At 45.1% G+C, this 20,512-nt stretch overlaps 1 protein-coding gene, 1 non-coding gene and 1 pseudogene across 3 annotated transcripts in view; 2 read left to right on the top strand and 1 right to left on the bottom strand.

Moving 5' to 3' along the window:
- TBC1D22B (TBC1 domain family member 22B) overlaps positions 1-3,695 on the bottom strand; it is a 78,051-nt gene extending 74,356 nt beyond the window's left edge. For both annotated transcript variants that reach the window (XR_013534201.1, XM_002746498.5), the window contains exon 1: positions 3,493-3,695. Coding sequence is in view for 1 of the 2 variants with exons in the window: in XM_002746498.5 (XP_002746544.1) it covers positions 3,493-3,548 (56 nt within the window). In the remaining variant the exon portion in view is untranslated. The remainder of the gene's footprint in view (positions 1-3,492) is intronic.
- A 6,659-nt stretch (positions 3,696-10,354) lies between these two features.
- On the top strand, positions 10,355-12,629 carry LOC100387338 (CXXC finger protein 1 pseudogene; annotated as a pseudogene).
- A 15-nt stretch (positions 12,630-12,644) lies between these two features.
- On the top strand, positions 12,645-12,753 carry LOC118153399 (small nucleolar RNA U13). The gene has a single exon (XR_004742637.1). It is a non-coding gene; the product is annotated as a small nucleolar RNA U13 (small nucleolar RNA).
- The last annotated feature ends 7,759 nt before the right edge of the window (positions 12,754-20,512 follow it).

Raw genomic sequence — 20,512 nt, 5'->3', positions numbered from 1 at the left:
GAAAGAATACAGATGCAAAGTTCTATTCTTGAGAAAATGCCCTAACATTTTCTTTTCCTCAAAGTATCTTTCTATCTAAAAGAACCTTAGTTTTGGGCGGGGCGCAGTGGTTCATGCCTGTAATCTCAGCCCTTTGGGAGGCAGAGGCGGGCAGATCACCTGAGGTCAGGATCCTGGCCAACATGGAGAAACCCTGCCTCTACTAAAAATACAAAATTAGCTGGGCGCAGTGGCACATGCCTGTAATCCCAACTGCTTAGGAGGCTGAGGCAGGAGAATCGCTTGAACCCGGGAGGTGGAGGTTGCGGTGAGCCGAGATAGCGCCATTGCACTCCAGCCCGAGCAACAAGAGCGAAACTCCATCGCAAAACAAAAACAAACAAACAAACAAAAAAGCCTTAGTTTTTTCCTATGACCAGTGGCTTGTGGGCTTCACTGCTAGAAGCACACAGCTGAACAACATTTAACTTTACCAAACTATTATGAATTGTGACAATATTTTAATCCTTAACGAAGACAATGAGCTGGGATAAGGATCTGAGAAACATTATTTTAAATGTTTACTTGCTCTATTAATGACAGTAATATTAATAACTACTGTTTTTTGAGCAACTATAATGGGCTAAATAAATCTGTCCCAGGTTCTTTACAAACAGGGTATTTCAGTTAGTCCCCACAATAACTCTGGGGAAAGTATTTTTGTTTTCCTAGGGAAACTGAAGCCTAGAAAGATTATTTGTCTTGGTCACACACACAAGAGAGTCCAAATAGTAACCCAAGTCTTTCTGAACTCAAAAGTTCTCTCTTTCTTTTCTTTTCTTTTCTTTTTTGAGACAGAGTCTTGCTCTGTTGCCAGGTGCCAGGCTGGAGTGCAGTGGCGGGATCTCGGCTCACTGCAACCTCCAATTCCCGGGTTCAAGCAATTCTCCTGCCTCAGCTTCCCAAGTAGCTGGGACTACAGGTGCACGCCAGCACACCCAGCTAATTTTTGTATTTTTAGTAGAGCCGGGGTTTGGCCAGGTTGGCCAGGATGGTCTTGATCTCTTAACCTCGTGATCTGCCCGCCTCAGCCTCCCAAAGTGCAGGGATTACAGGCGTGAGCTACCGTGCCCGGCAAAAGTTCTCTATTTCTATGTACTTATTTATTTATTTATTTAGAGATGGAGTCTTGCTTTGTCTATTTATTTATTTAGAGATGGAGTCTCCCTTTGTCACCGGGCTGGAGTGAAGTGGCATGATCTCGGCTCACTGCAATGTCCACCTCCCAGGTTCAAGCTGTTCTCCTGCCTCAGCCTCCCGAGTAGCTGGGACTACAGCGCCACCACACCCAGCTAATTTTTGTATTTTTAGTAGAGACGGCGTTTCACTATGTTGGCTAGGATGGTCTCAAACTCCTGACCTCGTGATTTGCCCGCCTCAGCCTCCTAAAGTGCTGGGATTACAGGTGTGAGGCATTGTTCCCGGCCCTCTCTCAATTTCTCCATATTCTTCAAAATGAAAAGGGAATCCAGAAACTTGAGGAAACTGAAAAGACTTCTCTTCCTATCTCAGAAAAGTAGTGCTTTTAAAATGTTGACTCTTCTATAGTCAAACACAGGAGATATGGGGAAAAAAGACTGTTAATAGCAACCACCAGTCAGAAGGCAGAGAAGGCCATGCCATGTCGCACATCTCTTACACTGCTTCCTGATACAAGTTTTCCTATTGATTCTGATTATAATCTTAGGATGTCAAAATTTAATGATCTCACTATGGAAAATCCCAGAGAATAGCAGTCAGCACAACCAGAGAGCTCACTAGACCAGGAAGGAAAACGAATCAGCTGGCAGGAAGTGGTGCTTACCTAAAGACATAGAACATCTTTAACAGTAATATTAACACTGTAAATCCACAGCACTTTAATCTGAAGTTATCTTTGCATTCCTATTATTTTAATAAATATTACTAAAAGCTGATTTCCACCCTATTCTCCATATGTCTAATAGGATCCTTAATAAAATAAGACTTGCTGGGGCATGGTGGCTAACACCTGAAATCCCAACACTTTGAGAGGCCAAGGTAAGAGGATCACTTGAGGCCAGGAGTTACAGACTAGCCCTGGCAACATTGTGAGTGAGACTTTGTCTCTATTTCATTAAAAAAAGAAAAAATTAAGGCTCTTATCTAGCCACTATTGACCCACATTTCTCTCTTGCTTAAAAATAAATAAATAAATAAATAAAGTCTGCTGGACACAGTGGCCCACACCTGTAATCCCAGCACTTTGGGAGGCTGAGGTGGGCGGATCACAAGGTCAGGAGTTCGAGACCAGCCTGGCCAATATGGTGAAACCTCGTCTCTACTGAAAATACAAAAATGTGCCAGGCATGGTGGCGCGCATCTGTAGTCCCAGCTATCCAGAAGGCTAAGGCAGGAGAATCGCTTGAGGCTGCAGTGAGCTGAGATCACACCACTGCACTCCAGCCTGGACAACAGAGACACTCCGTCTCAAAAAAAAATCACGAGTTCAAAAGATGATCTCACAAGGAAAAAACCTGAATCCACTAGAAAAGGTAGCACGTGGGGCACAACCAAACATGAATTTCATCACCAAGTAGACTGTGGCTGGCAGAAATCTTAAATTCACGACTGAAATACACACTCTACTTTATACTTCTCAGGACTCTCCCCAAAATAAACTGAAACAGTAAACCAATAGATTGATGGATGGGTAATTTGCTAAAAGTCTCAACATACACCAAAAAAGGGGTGGGGGGTAGTCTGAGGAGGTCTGCTCTCCAGCGAAACAACTGAAGAATGAAAGAATTTAGTACATTTGCACAAGAAGAGCATTACAATGCAAGGAAGGAAGAAGTCACTTGGGGTTGGACAAATCCTTAGAAAATGCCAAAGGAATAACCCTGATTCTGTGGTCGCCTTGTATTAATTCCTAGTGGGAAAGGGCCAACTCAAGATAAAGTAAGGTCAGGCTTGAGAATTGTCCTCACTTTTCTTACCTAACCCTCTCGGCAAGAAGCCACAAACTCACACCAGAATCCTTCGGGTAATTGTCCAGCTAGGGGAACAAGGGAAGGGGCCATCCTCAAGCAAGCAACCACCTGTGCGTGGTGGAGACCACTGAGAGGGAGTTCTGATTAGAGTGGGAAGCAGCTCTGGGGATGAACCTCCGAGACCAGGGCCGACACTGACTTATCTCCCAACTCCACTGCGGGTTACGCCCAATCTTCGGCCACCTTCCAGCTGAGGTCACCCCTCCTGAAACCTCCGCCCCCAGACCCCGGTCTACACCCACATCCAGCCGTCCCCAAAGCTCGCTGTTCTCTCCTCTGCCTGACAGCTGCTCTGCAGCCACCAGGCAGCCCCAGTTTTCCCCGCCTGGCTTCCCCAAACCAGTCTTCCGGCCTCGGTGGCGCCCCAGGCCCGCGGGATTAGGGATTAGGATCTGGAAGGGTTTGGTCCAATCCCCTTTCCCTCTCAGCGTCCTGGGCTCACCTCCCCGGCAGCTTAGCGCTCCTCTTCCAAAACTGCTTGCTGTTCTCAGCGGCCATTGCTCTGGCCGGGGGAAGGCCTTGTAGGCGGGCCAGGGGGGTTGCCTGGAGAGATGCCCCCAGACCCCGCAATCTGAGGGCCAACCCAGGCCGCTTCCCCGCTGCCGGTCACCCACTCCCAGCTCCTGGGGACGCCATCTTGGATTTGGGCACCCCTCCACCCAGCGCCGCTGCCATTGGTGGGCTGCGCAAGCCGTGGCCGGGCCGGCCAATCAGAAGCCGGAATCCTGCAAGCCACTGAAGCCAACGGGTAACGTCAGGGGCAGGGCATACAGGTGGACGGGGAAGGCGGAGCTTGAAGGAGCAGAGAGGCGGGGCTCAAAGTTCCTGCCCTCGAGAGGAAAGAAGCAGGTAAAGTAAGGGACCTAAGGAATGGAAGAGAGGGGATTATTTTCTTCGTGAGGAATGAATTTCCTGAATCTAATATTTTTTGGCAAGGGCGAGATGTATTTATGTATAGGAATCTTTAACCTAAAAGTAAGGGCCCATGTGTTGATTGTGTTCCATTTTTAACATCTCTCAACTCAGGGACACTCTGGTTATTTACCCTCCCCTTCCTCGTTCCGTTTAGATGTCCGTTCGTTTTTCTGAAGGAAGGTCATCAGGGATCCGATAGCCCGGGGTTGCTAACGGTTCAGCACGTGAGCAACAGTTCATCAGAGTCTCCCTCTCGCTCTGTTTATTGAAAACGATGGAAGGAATTGTGCTGTGGGTGAAAAATTCAAATTATCTAATCCCGATGTCAATTCATAACTCTCACTTTCTGACTATGCTAACAGTGTATAGGAAATGGTTTATGATAGCCGTCCAACTCAGATTACCAAGTACCATTTCTCTGAAGGACACAGTATAGCTCCATCGTGTGAATCACAAAGTTAAGGATACATCTCCTCCTCACCCACCAACATCCTTAATTTCCCTTGTTAATCTATTATAAATCTTGCATCCTTGGATTTATTTTCAATCTAATTTTCACAATGAGATTTAATATTAGCATTTAAAATATCTTGTCGGTGTTTTTTACTGTTTTTGAGTTTCTATGGTTGTATTCCGTGGTGATTTGGGGAGAGAAAGCAGGCACCAGTCTAGAGTGGTTTTTGTCCCATTCAAGGACTGTTGAGGTGGGCTGCGTGTCCCCCACCCCCTCACCCACCCCCCATTCACAGCTACCACATGTAAGTCCAAATATTGGAGAATACTTGAAGACCTGATCCCATGGGTCCTTCCACACATTGGAGAATGCTTAAGGACCTGAACCCTGGCCCCAGCCAAAGAAGGACCTTCTTTATATGTCCTCCAGCTCCCAGTCACCCCTCTATTCTTTTAATCATTTTACCTGCCTTTCTCTGGCGCTTCTTTTTCTTAAGATGCAGTGACCCACTGCACACAAAACCCAAAGAGGAATGTACTAAGGCTTTGTTAAGGTGGATGTTTTGTCTGTATTCTGGACAGCCAGAACTTTTGCTGGCTGTTTGAGCTTTGGAAGAGTTGATGTCTTGAAGTAATAATCTAAAACAACTTCTAGATTCCTTATCCTGGCAACCAGCAGTTCAGAGTTTATTGTCTTAAAGGTATCCTCTGAATTGTCTTCCCCTATGTGAGCTGCCATACACTCATCCATGTGACAAGATACCTGCCACTTCCCAGCTTATGCACATGGCTTTAGAGATGTTCCCTATTGATTTGACATTTGACTATGTGGAAAGGAAAGTATAATTTGTGTACCTAGAACTATCTCAAAGTATTCCTTTTTCTTAATCTTTTATGAAATGTTAAATAACACTGATTCCCAGGGGATGTTGTTAGCAGTGCTCAACCCAGAGAAGAAGCCCATTATTTCTACACTTAGTTTTCAGTATCAGTTTCCCCTCTAAGATTTTTTAAAAATTCACGTCAGTTACCTGGTGATGGCTTTTTAAATAGTATTTGCTAGGGAAACTGAGATTGTTGGAACCTTTTTCACTACCACTACCACTCGACCACCCTAATCTTATCCAACCACACACCTGCTTACAGCAGCCTGCTATTTGGCTCCCTGCCTTTTTTTTTTTTGAGACTGGGTCTTTCTCTGTCACCCAAGCTGCAGAGCAGTGGAACAATCTCAGCTCACTACAACTTTCACCTCCTGGGCTCAAGCAATCCTCCCACATTAGCCTCCTAATTAGCTGGGACTACAGGCGCACAGCATGATGCCCAACTAGTTCTTTGTGTTTTTGTAGAGATGAGGTTTCGCCATGTTGCCCAGGCTGGTCTTGTACTCCTGAACTCAAGCAATCTGCCAGCCTTGGCCTCCCAGAGTGCTAGTATTGCAGGTATAAGTCATTGCACCCAGCCCAGAAACAGACCATATCATGTCACTCCTCTGCTCAAATCCTTGCAATGGCTTCCATTGTACTTGGCATAAAATCCAAGCTCCTTAAGGACGCTACATGACTTGGTTCCACTCGCCTCTCCAGTCCCATCTCATTACACTGTCTTCCTTGCTTAATCTGCTCCAACTATGCCCATTGGTCTTTCTGCTGTTCCTTGAACACGCTACACATGTTTCTACTTCAAGCCTTTGCATTAGCCATTTCCTCTGCTTGGATTTCTCTTCCCCTAATTGCCTTGCTTCCCCATTTCATGCATATACCCAACTGTCTTTACTGGAGAAACCTTCCCTAACCATTCATCTTAAATAGTGGCTACACTTCTCTATTTTTCTTTTTCTTTCTTTCTTTAGTTTATTGCAACAAAGTCTCACTCCATTGCCCAGCCTGGAATAAAGTGGCATGATTATGGCTCACTGAAGCCTTGACCTCCAGATTTCAAGCAGTCCTCCTACTTCAGCCTCCCAAGTAGCTGGGACCACAGCACACACCACGCCCAACTAATCTTTTGATTATTTGTAGAGACAGAGTCTCCCTATGTTGCCCAGGCTAGTCCCAAACTCCTGGGCTCAAATGATCCTTCCTCTTCAGCCTCCCAAAATGCTGGGATTACAGGCATGAGCCATTGCGCCTGGCTCTATTTTTACTTAAAGGGCTATCACTACAGGCCATATTGTATATATTGTTTGCTGTCCATCTCTATCCCCTAAAATAGAAGCCCCCTGTCTCTGGCCTGTTAGGAACCAGGCTGCACAGCAGGAGGTGAGCAGCTGCTGGGCTTGCGATCATTACCGCCAGAGCTCCATCCCCTGTGAGATCAGCAGCAGCATTAGATTCTCATAGGAGTGCAAACCGTATTGTGAACTGCTCATACACGGGATCTAGGTTGTGCACTCTGATGAGAATCTAATGCCTGATGATTTGAAGTGGAACAGTTTCATTCTGAAACCCCCTTCCCCCAAAATTTTCATGGAAAAGTTGTCTTCCATGAAACTGGTCCCAGATGCCAAAAAGGTTGGGGACTGGCATATTGGGGAAATATGCCTGGGTGCCCTAGAATGTGAACCCCACCAAAGCTCGGACTTTGCTTGTTCCTTGCTGTATCCCCAGCACCCAGAATAGTGTTTGGCATGTAATGAGTGCTTAATAATTTTTTTTTTTTAGATGGAGTTTCACTCTTGTTGCCCAAGTTGGAGTGCAATGGCACAAGATTTGCTCACCTCAACCTCCACCTCCTGGGTTCAAGTGATTCTCCTGCCTTGGCCTTCTGAGTAGCTGGGATTACAGGCATACGCCACCATACCCAGCTAGTTTTGTATTTTTAGTAGAGATGGGGTTTCTCCATGTTGGTCAGGCTGGTCTCGAACTCCCTACCTCAGGTGATCCGTCCACCTGGGCCTCCCAAAGTGCTGGGATTACAGGCATGAGCCACTGCACCTGCCTGTAAATATTTACTGAGTGAAAGAATGAAGAATATAAATATTTATTGTCTTTCAGTTCTGTGTTGTTCACATATTTTTTGTTAGGAAAGATGATGGAAATGTGTTTCCTAACCCCTAGTAGGATGTGTCCATTTTACCAATGATTCTATATGCTTGCCTACACTCTCAGTTGAAGAACAGTCTTCTTTGAGAAAGATTGTATTCTTCAAACTCTTTTGCAGCTTCAAAGGAATGTGCCTGTACCTAGAATGATGAGGGAGGGAGGCCCCCCACCTATTGAGGAGATCGGTTGGTAGCTGTCATCAGAAGGCTGATAGCGATGGCAGCCATCCTTGTCCAGCAAGAGGTGTAAATCATTGGTTTCAGGTTCCCAAGGGGTCCTTGGAGGCCTTTTGATGGAGGTCTTTCTTGGCAGGTATTCACTGGTCCACTAGACCATTGCTTCCTATACGATGTTGCACATGTGAATCACTGCGTATTATATTAAAAACCTAGATTCTGATTCAGTAGATCTGAGGTGGAGCCTACAATTGAGCATTTCTAACAAGCTCCCAGGTGACACTGATGTTGCTGAGCCATGGATCTCACTTTGTAGATCTTCTGTTACTAGTATAGTATGGCCTGTGATTGTTGAAATTATCTCAAGAGTTTCTTTTGAAACTTTAAGTGGAGGCTTCTCAATGTTGTTTGCCTGCAAGTTTTTACTTTTCCCCACTCAACTTCATCTTCATTCAAGAGGGGGTTAAACTACTTAGAATGGGGCAAAGTATCATTAAGGGATGAGATATGCCTGGGTTGACTGTGGACTTAAAAGAGGTAGGTGTATCCCAACCCTTAGAGAAAGTGTTATGAAAGAGATAAGCCTTGTGTAGGGACAGGAACGGAAAGAGAAAGGCCTGAGGAACTATAGGAGGAAAGTCACTTCAGGACAGGAGCTCCAACGGAAAGATAAAAATAGAGAAAAAAGCCTTTGGACTTACAGAGAGATCACTGGCAGACTTTAACCTTAGCAAAGAAGTGGAATGGAAGGAAGGAAGTAGACACTTAGCAAGGGGAAGGGTTAGGAAATTAGAGCAAGGAGCAGCCTTCACAATGAACTGTGCAGTGCTGGACCACCTAAGAGACAGTGAGGTCAAGCTGGGATTTAAGAGCAAGAGAACTTTACAGTATCTAAACAACCATTCTAAGAGCTAATGGCAGAGATCAGTTATATTAGAGAAGGCAAAGGGATAAGTAAAAAGACTGAAAAAGCAAGAGGTTATAGGAATAAAGAGAGGAAGAAAGAGTTTATAGAATTTGGGGGTGGGGGAGGGAAAATAGGTATTTCATTCCTAAGAACTTATTCTAAGAAAAGAAGTCACCATGGCTGGCAAGAAGAAAGGGGAAAATCTCTGTGTACAGAGATATTCTTTATCTTGCAACCAATAACAAAAAGGGGAAAATGAAAAGAATGTGAAGATTTAAACATGAGAAGGCAGTTACATACATTATGGTGTGCAGCTTATAAACTTGAACCATGTTATACCATTAAAGAGGGCAAATTTGAATGTTACATAGCACATCAAAAAGATGTATGAAATGATGTACAGCAGGGACAAAGTAGAATAGAAAATATCTTTGCATGACTTCAATAAGAATATATAGGTTTTGTCAAAGATGGGAAGAAAACATGGAAAAATTAAGCGAATTTTGGTAGAGGGTAGAATTATACATTTTGATACTTCTGGAACTTTTCTTTAATGTTACCATAATTTTTAATGTAAAATATAGCTGGGCACAGTGGCTCATGCCTGTAATCCCAGCACTTTGGGAGGCTGAGGCAGCTGGATCACTTGAGCTCAGAAATTTGAGAACAGCCTGGGCAACATCACAAAACTTCGTCTCTACCAAAAATACAAAAAATTAGCAGAGTGTGGTAGTACACACCTGTGGTCCCAGATACTCGGAAGGCTGAGGTGGGAGGATCGCTTGAGACTGGGAGGTGGGGGTTGCAGTGAGCTGAGACTGTGCCACTGTACTCCAGCCTGGGTGACAGAGTGAGACCCTGTCTCAAAAAAAAAAAAAAAATACAAACACACAGACCCTCACATATGTGTGTATGTATACACACACATATATGTCAATACGTATATGTATGTATACATATATGTATATATGTCAACCAGGAGTTAACAAACTTCTAACAAAGGCAGGATTGTAGATATTTTTAGGCTTTACCAACCATACGGTCTGTGTGGCAGCTATTTATCTCTGTCATTGCAGTGTGAAAGCAACCACAGACAATAAATAAGCTCTCGGAGCTGTGTTCTGTTAAAACTTTATTTATCCACATTGAAATTTGAACTTTATGTTACATATCATGAAATATTATTCTTTCAAGTTTTTCAACAATTAAAAAATGTAAAAACCATTTTTATCTCATAGATCATATAAAAATAGCATACCAGATTTGGCCATAATTGGTAGTTTGCCATCTCCTGCAATAAATAATAAGGAACAAATAATAAAAAGATTAAGAAACAAAAAACCTTAAAATATAATTAAAGTTCTATTTTGTTCCTCTCTGATCCAGTTCCACTCCCTCTCTCCAGTGGAAACCACGGTCCTGAGTTACATGTTCAGCGTTCCCATGTGTGTTTTAGACTTTTATTACATATGTGTGTATCCATAAACAACATGTTTTTCATGAAACTTTGTAAATAACATCACACTGTACATATGCTTCAGCAACTGGCTTTTTCACTCAACATTCTGTTAATACATTGAGCTCTAGTTTACTCATCTTAACTGCAATATATCGTTCCATTATGTGACTATTCCTCAATTCTCATTTCCAGTTAGTTTTATTCTGAGCACTGCTCAGTCAACATTCTTTTATACATTATCTTGCGGAAAATTTTCTCTAGCGCAGTTTTTTCAAATTATGGTTTCTCAACTTTATTAGTCCATTCAGGCTATAACAAAATATCATAGATCAGGTAGGTTCGCGGGTCTTGGCCGGGGTCCTGAAGGAGTGCGCCGGGAGCGGAGATATGGAGGGTGATGGTTCAGACCCAGAGCCTCCAGATGCTGGGGAGGACAGCAAGTCGGAGAATGGGGAGAATGCGCCCATTTACTGCATCTGTCGCAAACCGGACATCAACTGCTTCATGATCGGGTGTGACAATTGCAATGAGTGGTTCCATGGGGACTGCATCCGGATCACTGAGAAGATGGCCAAGGCCATCCGGGAGTGGTACTGTCGGGAGTGCCGAGAGAAGGACCCCAAGCTAGAGATTCGCTATCGGCACAAGAAGTCAGGGGAGCGGGATGGCAATGAGCGGGATGGCAGCGAGCCCCGGGATGAGGGTGGAGGGCGCAAGAGGCCTGTCCCGGATCCAGACCTGCAGCGTCGGGCAGGGTCAGGGACAGGGGTTGGGGTCATGCTTACTCGGGGTTCTGCTTCACCCCACAAATCCTCTCCACAGCCCTTGGTAGCCACACCCAGCCAGCATCAGCAGCAGCAGAAGCAGCAGCAGATCAAACGGTCAGCCCGCATGTGTGGTGAGTGCGAGGCATGTCGGCGCACTGAGGACTGTGGTCACTGTGATTTCTGTCGGGACATGAAAAGGTTTGGAGGCCCCAACAAGATCCGGCAGAAATGCCGGCTGCGCCAGTGCCAGCTGCGGGCCCGGGAATCGTACAAGTACTTCCCTTCCTCGCTCTCGCCAGTGACGCCCTCAGAGTCCCTGCCAAGGCCCCGCCGGCCACTGCCCACCCAACAGCAGCCACAGCCGTCACAGAAGTTAGGGCGCATCCGTGAAGATGAAGGGGCAGTGGCGTCATCAGCAGTCAAGGAGCCTACTGAGGCTACAGCCACGCCTGAGCCACTCTCAGATGAGGACCTACCTCTGGATCCTGACCTGTATCAGGACTTCTGTGCAGGGGCCTTTGATGACCATGGCCTGCCCTGGATGAGCGACACAGAAGAGTCCCCATTCCTGGACCCCGCACTTCGGAAGAGGGCAGTGAAAGTGAAGCATGTGAAGCGTCGGGAGAAGAAATCTGAGAAGAAGGTGACGGAGAGGAAGGAGGAGCGGTACAAGCGGCATCGGCAGAAGCAGAAGCACAAGGATAAATGGAAACACCCAGAGAGGAACGATGCCAAGGACCCTGCGTCGCTGCCTCAGTGCCTGGGGCCCGGCTGTGTGCGCCCCGCCCCGCCCAGCTCCAAGTATTGCTCAGATGACTGTGGCATGAAGCTGGCAGCCAACCGCATCTACGAGATCCTCCCCCAGCGCATCCAGCAGTGGCAGCAGAGTCCTTGCATTGCTGAAGAGCATGGTAAGAAGCTGCTCGAACGCATTCGCCGAGAGCAACAGAGTGCCCGCACTCGCCTTCAGGAAATGGAACGCCGATTCCATGAGCTTGAGGCCATCATTCTGCGTGCCAAGCAGCAGGCTGTGCGCGAGGACGAGGAGAGCAATGAGGGTGACAGTGATGACACAGACCCGCAGATCTTCTGTGTTTCCTGTGGGCACCCCATCAACCCACGTGTTGCCTTGCGCCACATGGAGCGCTGCTACGCCAAGTATGAGAGCCAGACGTCCTTTGGGTCCATGTACCCCACACGAATTGAAGGGGCCACACGACTCTTCTGTGATGTCTATAATCCTCAGAGTAAAACATACTGTAAGCGGCTCCAGGTGCTGTGCCCTGAGCACTCACGGGACCCCAAAGTGCCAGCTGACGAGGTATGCGGGTGCCCCCTTGTACGTGATGTCTTTGAGCTCACAGGTGACTTCTGCCGCCTGCCCAAACGCCAATGCAATCGTCATTACTGCTGGGAGAAGCTGCGACGTGCGGAAGTGGACTTGGAGCGCGTGCGTGTGTGGTACAAGCTGGATGAGCTGTTTGAGCAGGAGCGCAATGTGCGCACAGCCATGACAAACCGCGCGGGATTGCTGGCCCTGATGTTGCACCAGACGATCCAGCACGACCCCCTCACTACCGACTTGCGCTCCAGTGCCGACCGCTGAGCCTCCTGGCCCGGACCCCTCACATCCTGCAGATGGGGGAGCCGCCCAGTGCCGGTGTGTCCGTTCCTCCATTCATCAGTTTCTCTGGTTCAACCTGTGCCCATCCACCGGTTGACCGGCCGTCTGCCTTTGTCAAAGGGTTTTTCCCTGTCTCCATGTTCAGTGCCTGGTGGGGCTGCAGAGTCCACTCATCCTTCCTTCCCCTCCCTGGGTTTTGTTAATAAAATTTTGAAGAAACTAAAAAAAAAAAAAAAAAATCATAGATCAGTCCTTTTGCAGTTTGTAAGTGAGATGAGTGAATGTTATGTTTATGCCCATGTGTGAGATGCACCTCCCTCAAACCTTGTTAAGATGTAGGCATATTACCTGTCTGGCATAAAAAATAAAAAGAACATGTTTTCATGGCATATTAGAAGTTTTTATGGCAGCCCCTCCCTTAAAATGCCCAGAGGCCTAGGAAGAAAAAATGATTTCATGGGTTGGGTCCTGGGCCTTGCTGCTTTGTGCACTCTTGGGATTTGGTGCTCTGTATTTCAGCCATGGCCAAAAAGGACCAAGGTACAGCTCAGGCCGTTGCCTCCAAGGGTGCAAGCTCCAAGCTTTGGTGGCTTCCACATAGTGTTGAGCCTGTAGGTGCACAGAAGTCAATAATTAAGGGTTGGGAACCTCTGCCTAGATTTCAGAGGATGTAAAAAATAAATAAATAAAATAAAAAGAACAATATCACAGATTGGGTAGCTTATAAACAGCAGGAATTTATTTTTCATAGTTCTAGAGGGTAGGAAGTACAAGACCAAGATGGCAGCAGGTTTGGTGTCTGGTGACACCCCATTTCCTGGTTCATAGATGGCCTGCTGGCTGTGTCCCCACATGGTGAAAAGGGCCAGGCAACTCTTTGGAGCCTCTTTTAAAAGGTCAATAATCTATCGTCATCACCTCCCAAATACCCCACCACCTAATACCATCACATTGGTGATTAGTTTCAATATATGCATCTAAATCCAATTTTGAGGGGACACAAACATTCCATAGCATTAACTACTAATGAGTTAAAGTAAACTTAAAGGTCGGGACCTTTAATGAAACAGAATAGACAGAAATAGAACATATCAGAATATGCTGCATGTAATAGGGGTAGGCATTGTTTTGCAAACATTTTTCCCAGCCTTTTTACACTTGTGTTTGTGTGTGTCTGTGCGCGCATGCACGCGCCTGAGAAAAAGAGAAATGCTTGGTTGTGATATAAAATGTATTTCTCAATAAGAGGCTATGATCAGCCTGTTTGAAAAGCACCGCTTTTAAGGTACAGTACCTAGGAATATCTAGGAAAGGCATTGCTAGATCACAGAACATGTACAACTTCCACTTTACTAGATACTGCAAAATGTTCTCCAAAATGGCTTTTCCAACTTATCCTCACAGCAATGAGTGTGAGTTTCCATTGTTCCATGTCCTCACCTATAATAGAATTTTCTCATGGGATATTAAATATATCAGACACACAAAAGAATGTATAATACTGGGCTGGGTGCAGCGGCTCAAGCCTGTAATCCCAGCACTTTGGGAGGCCGAGGCAGGTGGATCATGAGGTCAAGAGATCGAGACCATCCTGGTCAACATGGTGAAACCCTGTCTCTACTAAAAATACAAAAAATTAGCTGGGCATGGTGGTGCGTGCCTGTAGTCCCAGCTACTCAGAAGGCTGAGGCAGGAGAATTGCCTGAACCCAGGAGGCGGAGGTTGCGGTGAGCTGAGATCGCACCATTGCCCTCCAGTCTGGGTAACAAGAGCGAAACTCCGTCTCAAAAAAAAAAAAAAAAGAATGTATAATACTAACATGCACAGTTTGATGAATAACATTTGCACTCGTGTACCCACTCCCCATGCTATACAACAGGATATTACCGATACCTTAGAAGCCACTTGGAGGTCCCTTCCTGTGGGCGTTCCCCTTTTCTCTCTCTTTCAGATGTAACCACTATGCAGAATCTTGTGTTAATCTTTCCCTTGTTTTTATATTTTCTACCTATGTTTGCAACCTTAAGTAACATACTATTAATATCGTATATATCTATTCTGCTGTTGCTTGCTTCATTTAGAGAATAGTGTGATTTTGATATTTACCCATGTTGTTGAGTATAGCTGTAGCTCACTCATTTTCACTGTTGTAATGGTCCATTTTATAAATACTGCATTTTATCTATGCTACTACTGATGGACATTTGGTAGTTTCACATTCTGTGCCACTATGAATGCTGCTGCTACAAACTTTCTTACCTGTGTGTTGCGGATAAGTGAACAACTAGAAATGTTTCTCTAGGATGTTGACATGGAAGTGGAATTGTTGGTCTGGAGTGTGTGCATAGGTTCAACTTTGCAAAATACGGCCCAACTGTTTTTCAAAGTGGTCATACTACTTTACACTTCCAACCACATGGGATGAGAGTTCCATTTTTATTTCCTATAACATGGTTTTGACAGTAAATAAAAGTTGGAGGGAAAAGGTGGTTCAAAGTCAGATCCTAAGGGAAGGACAAAATTTGGTTGAACAGGAAGCAGAAAAGTAGAAATCTTAGTCTCTGTTCAGTCATGTAGAAATCTTCCTTCCATTGGGCACAGGAATCACACCTGTAATCCCAGCACTTTGGGAGGCTGAGGCAGGTAGATCACTTGAGGTCAGGAGTTCGAGAGCAGCCTGGCCAACATGGTGAAACCCTGTCTCCACTAAAATACAAAAAAGTTAGCCTAGCCACTCAGGAGGCTGAGGTGGGAGAATCGCTTGAACCCGGGAGGTGGAGTTTGCAGCAAGCTGAGATAGTGCCACTGCACTCCATCCTGGGCAACAGAGTGAGACTCTGCCTCAAAAAAAAAAAGAAAGAAAAAGAAAGAAGAAAGAAAGAAAGAAAGAAGGAAAGAAAGAAAGAAAGAGAAAGAAAGAAAAGAAAAGCAATATTATAAAAATGTACAAATGGATATGCTGAATTGTGCCCCCCAAAAAGATATGTATACATTAAAATTCCTGGAACCTGTGGGTGTTATCTTGTTCAGAAAAAGGGTCCTTATAAATATTAAGTTAAAGATTTTAAGATGAGATCATCTTGTATTGCTTGGTTGTATCTTAAATCCAATGACAAGCGTTCTTTTATGAGAGAAGAAACAGACAGAAGAGAATGAGGCAATGTGACCAGAGGCAGATTGGAGTGAGGCAGCCATAAACCAAGGAATACCTGGAGCCACCAGAGCCCAGAAGGGGAGGAAAGGATTCTCTGCCAGAGCCTTTGAAGCATGAGTTTACTTGATTTGGAACTTCCAGCCTCCAGGACCTTAAAAAAAAAATTCCGTCGTTTTATGCCACTTTGTTTGTGGTATTTGTCGCAGAAGTCCTAGGAAGCTAGTGCAGGATATAAAGAAAAAGTTGATTTCCCTCACAACTTTTTGCCCATTGCCACCTATTTCTGCTTCCTAGAGGCAACCACTGTGGCCAGTTCCTTGCACGCCATCCTTTTAGAGATATTCTTAAAGAAACCCCTAATTATTGGCAGGAACATTGAAAATCATTTTACAGATGAGAAGACTAAAACCCAAAGAGAGGAAGAGGGTTGCCCAAGGACCCTCAAGCTAGCCAGCAGCAGATGAATAGCAATACAGGTTTCCTATTTTTTGTGCTCATTTAATGTAAGAGAAGTATCCAGAAGCAGATTTTGATATTAGGTTAGGGAGAAAGAAGAGCAAGATATTGGGTGAGTGAAGGGAGGGGAATGCCATGAAGGTGAGAAAGGGGCAAAAAAAATTATGATTTTGCCTCAAGTTGACCTCAGTTCAATGCGACACTGCACCAGAACATTGCCACATTTCTATCTCACTAGCTTTTGTATATCTACTATATTCCTGTCACTAAACTATATAAAGAACTATAAACATACAGCCTCTGTTCTAGAGGATAATCTAGCTTCTACTAGATTATTCTACTGTATAATCTAGTAGAGGAGTCCAGCTAGTAAGTAAAGCAGCATGGCAAGGGATAAAAATGGAGGTGTGTGCTTTAATATGTCCTAAAAAAAACACAGAGTGGAGCTTGAGCCTCTGCTTGGGGATCTGAGGAAGGCCTTGAAGTATGAATGTGAGTTTACTAGGAAGAGAGGGTGGGAAAAAGCATCGTAGGCAGGAGGATGAAACTATGGATGTCTACAAGGAGAAATTGTGTATGAGGCACTATAGGAGATGCTATCAGTGCCTCACCTACATCCCTCAGCCTCTGCTTGTGCTAAGTGCCTCTCTTTGCCGGCTCTTCGCCCAGCTCCCAAGAACTATAGAAAACCATGCTGTTCAGACTCTTGACATACTGGAAATGTCTGAGAGTTAACTCCTCTTGGGAGCAGCCCTCAACTAGTGACTGATTCTCAGGAATTAGTAGATAAACACCCAAGCTCCTTCAGCACTTAGAGGGGATACTTCTGAGGTGTGTGTTTCTCAGAGTTTCTTTAAAGGATTAAGCACCTGTTGTCCATTGTGGTAGTTGGCTTAATAGTTCACCCTTCGTTGACTGCCTTCCTTCCCCTATATCACTTCTACCTCTTTCCTCACTCGTGTTTCTGTCACCTCCAAATAAACTACTTGCACTCAAATCCTTGTCTCAGGGTCAGCTTCTTGGAGAATTAACCATAAATTAATTATAAATTAACCATAAATAGCTCTACATGGTAAGACCAAGAGCACAAGGAATGGTGTGAAGGACAGGAGATATTGCAGCAGGGGTCTATCAGAGATTCTAAGGCTATATAAGTCTTATGTTACCTTTTCCTCTTGGCAATGGGACATTCATTGCCAATTTAAGCAGGGACATGACATGACCAGATCTGCATTATAAACAGACCATGTTAGTCATGTATCTAACAATTAAATGGCCTCTGCTACACTTAGAATTAAATCCAAACTCCTAATCATGCCTGATAGGTACTGCATGACCTGGTGCCTGGCTGTCTCTCCATCTTCTGAGAATTTTTTTTGGGGGGACAGGCTAGAGTGCAGTGACACAATCATGGCTCACTGTAGCTTCAACCTCCCGTGCTCAAGCAATCCTTCCACCTGAACCTCCTGAGAAGCTGGGACCACAGCACATGCCACCATATCGGCTAATTTTAAAAATTATTTTGTAGAAATAGGGTCTCACTATGTTGCCCAGGCTAGTCTCAAACTACTGAGCTGAAGTGATCCTTCTGCCTTGGCCTCCCAAAGTGCTGGGATTACAGATGTGAAGCACCATGCCCAGCCTGGGAAATGTCTATTCGATTGGGCAATTGTGGGGTTATTGTCGACCCTAATGGCACAGCAGGGTCAGAAGTCAGAAGAGTAGAAGTAGACTAGATTATTGTTGTCAGTTTTTCACTCCCTCTTGCAGTGCATGAGAGTAGATGGAGTATATCTCCCTGCGAGACTTCTGGCCAATGGAATGTGAGCAAAAGTAACAGTTTGCCTTAAGAGGTATCACGTGTTTCCACTCCCCTGCCTGCACTATGAGAGGAACATGCCCTGGGGAGCTACTGGCCCAAGGAAGATAACAGACTTGTGGAGCAGACAAAAATCCACACTGAAGGCTGGAACCCACCCCAGGCAACCTTCAGCCTGAAGCTTGAGTAAGAAAAATAGATGCTTGTAGTTTTAAGCCACTGAATTTTGCATCATTATTGTGGCAAAAGCTGATTACTACAGGAGTGAATTCAAGGATAAGTAGAAGAGAAAAGCCAGCTAAGAATACGCTTTCAAGAAGCTTGGCTGTCAAGAAAATGAGAGGCTAGTAGATATCCTCCTCTTCCTCATTGTTGTTCTGTTCTGGTGTTTTAGCTGCTCATAATATAAATCGCTTTCCCACATATGGAGAATTTCCCACTCTATGAAACTCTGTGGGAAGCAGAGCCCACCTCCTAGTATTACATATGAAAACACCGGCTACTTATTTTCCCAATCTTCCTGAGAACTAAGTCATGGCACATGTTGTAGGCTCTGCTAGTAAGATGTGCCTACTCCAGACTCCCAATCGCGAGGAGCTTGTGATGCAAAGAAGCAGAAGCAGAACAGAAGCCATTCCACTAGTGGGCAATGCCAGCATGGCAGCAACTCCCAGTTTGGGAGAAGAGCTGTGGCAGAAGCAACAATCATATCTGGTCCTGGTGGTCTCCGTGTAACTATGGAGTCAATGCTCATTAGCAGCAGTGGCAGTGCCTTCAGTGTACCAGTGCTGTGGTGTGATATTGGGGCTACCCACCACCCTGTAAGGAAAAACCTCTGAACATAGTGTGTTGGACTGATTGCATTAATGGCCTTAATTCTTCACTTGAGGACCTCATCGTGTTGGACTTTCTTATTTTGACTGGGATCACCCTTTTGACTCACTTTGGTCAATGGGATGTTAGTAAACATTATACAAGCCAAGGCTTGCAGAGCACTTGTGCGATTGGCTTACTCTCACTGTTGCTCTCTGCCATTGCCATGAGAACATGTCTAGGCTAGCCTGCTAGATGATGAAAAACATGTGGAACTAGGCCAAGTCTCCCTAAGTTATCCCAGCTGAGGCCATCCTAGATGAGCCAACAGCCAGTTGAGCCTCGGACATATGAATTAGCTCAGCCAAAATCAACAGAATTGCCTGGCCAACCAACAGTTGACCCCAGACACTTGAGTGAGTCCAGCTGAGATCAGCTCAGCTCAGCCCAGCCCAGCCCCAGACAAAGTGAACCTCACAAATTTGTGTACTAAATATGTGTCCATTGTTTTATGCCACTGCGGTTTTATGGTTGTTTATGTGATGTTATTGTGACAATATACAGCTAATACACATATCATTCTCCAGCTTTCTCCTGGAGAAAGTCTGTGAGCTATGGTTTTTCTGCTTAAATCAACCAAGAGTTGGCACTTGTTGCTTGCTCTGACTTACATAGAGAAAGACTGAAAGTAAATTAGAGAGAAATGTAGGGTCAAGGGAGAAGTTAAGGTAGGAGACACTTTAGCGTGTTTATAGGCCAAGGATTGGAGGCAGTTGTATTTGTTAGGATATAAGTGTAGCTGCCAAGTAACAGTAATTAGACACTATAGAAGTTTACAGTTATTCTCCCATAGGAGTTTCAGCCTCTGAGAAAACTGCCTTTGCAAAATGATGGCAGTAAGAGAAGTCTGACACGGTCGACTCCTTCCTGCTTCTAACCTCCAAGCTCTCCTTGGTCATTCCAAGCCAAGCTAACTTTGGAAATAATTTACAGTTTAACCTTAAAGCAAAGATGACAATAGCCCTTCCCAAAACTTAATCACCTTTGTAAAACTAATAAAAGGCCACAAGGTTAGGATTAAGAGAGGGACCTGAGTTCTGCTAAAATGTACCTGTAGTTAAATGATAACGAGCCATTGTTCCAGAGGCCACAAGATCTGTAACTTCCCCAGTTCCTCCTGTAGATAATATCACTAGAATCTAAGATTGGCCTTTTGAGATGTCTTTTCAGATGGGCATTTTTGAGGACTGGCTAACTCCATTTGGGCACCTGAGATCCTGACTCCTGACTGAACCGGTCCTGTGCACCCCCTTCCCAGAGGCAGACTAAACACACAAGGACAGATTTCCGCATCTCTATGATGGCCTCCTCAACCAGTCAGCACCACCCATTTCCTAGTCCTCTGCCCGCCAAACTATCCTTGAAAAACCCTAACCTCTGAGCCTTTGGAGAGACTGATTTGAGTAATAGCTCCATATCCCATGTGGTATGGCCAGCCTCGTGTCAATTAAACTCTTTCTTTACTTCAATGCCATGGTCTCTGAATTGGTTTAGTCTGTGTAGCAGGCAGGAAGAATGCACTGGACCATTGCACTGAGAGGAAGGGCAGGGAGAACATGACCTTTCTCTTCAATACCTGGTAGTTTCCTCCATTTTCTTCCCCTTTCAACCCATTCTCAGAAATTGGTCACATGACCACCCTCGGCTGCACAGAAGGCTGGAAAATATAAACCTTATTCTGGCCAACTGAGTTTACAACTAAACACTTTTGGAAGTGTTTCAGAGTGGAAGAAGAGGCAAACAAAGAGTAGTAGCCCCTGCCAAATTAAAGAAGATGGAATAATTAATGGGACAACGTCTCTATGGTAGACTATA

This window comes from Callithrix jacchus, chromosome 4 (assembly GCF_049354715.1).
Source record: "Callithrix jacchus isolate 240 chromosome 4, calJac240_pri, whole genome shotgun sequence".
Classification (NCBI taxonomy): domain Eukaryota; kingdom Metazoa; phylum Chordata; class Mammalia; order Primates; family Cebidae; genus Callithrix; species Callithrix jacchus.
The sequence above is the reverse complement of the archived record's forward strand: the minus strand, read 5'-3'. Positions and strand labels throughout refer to the sequence as shown.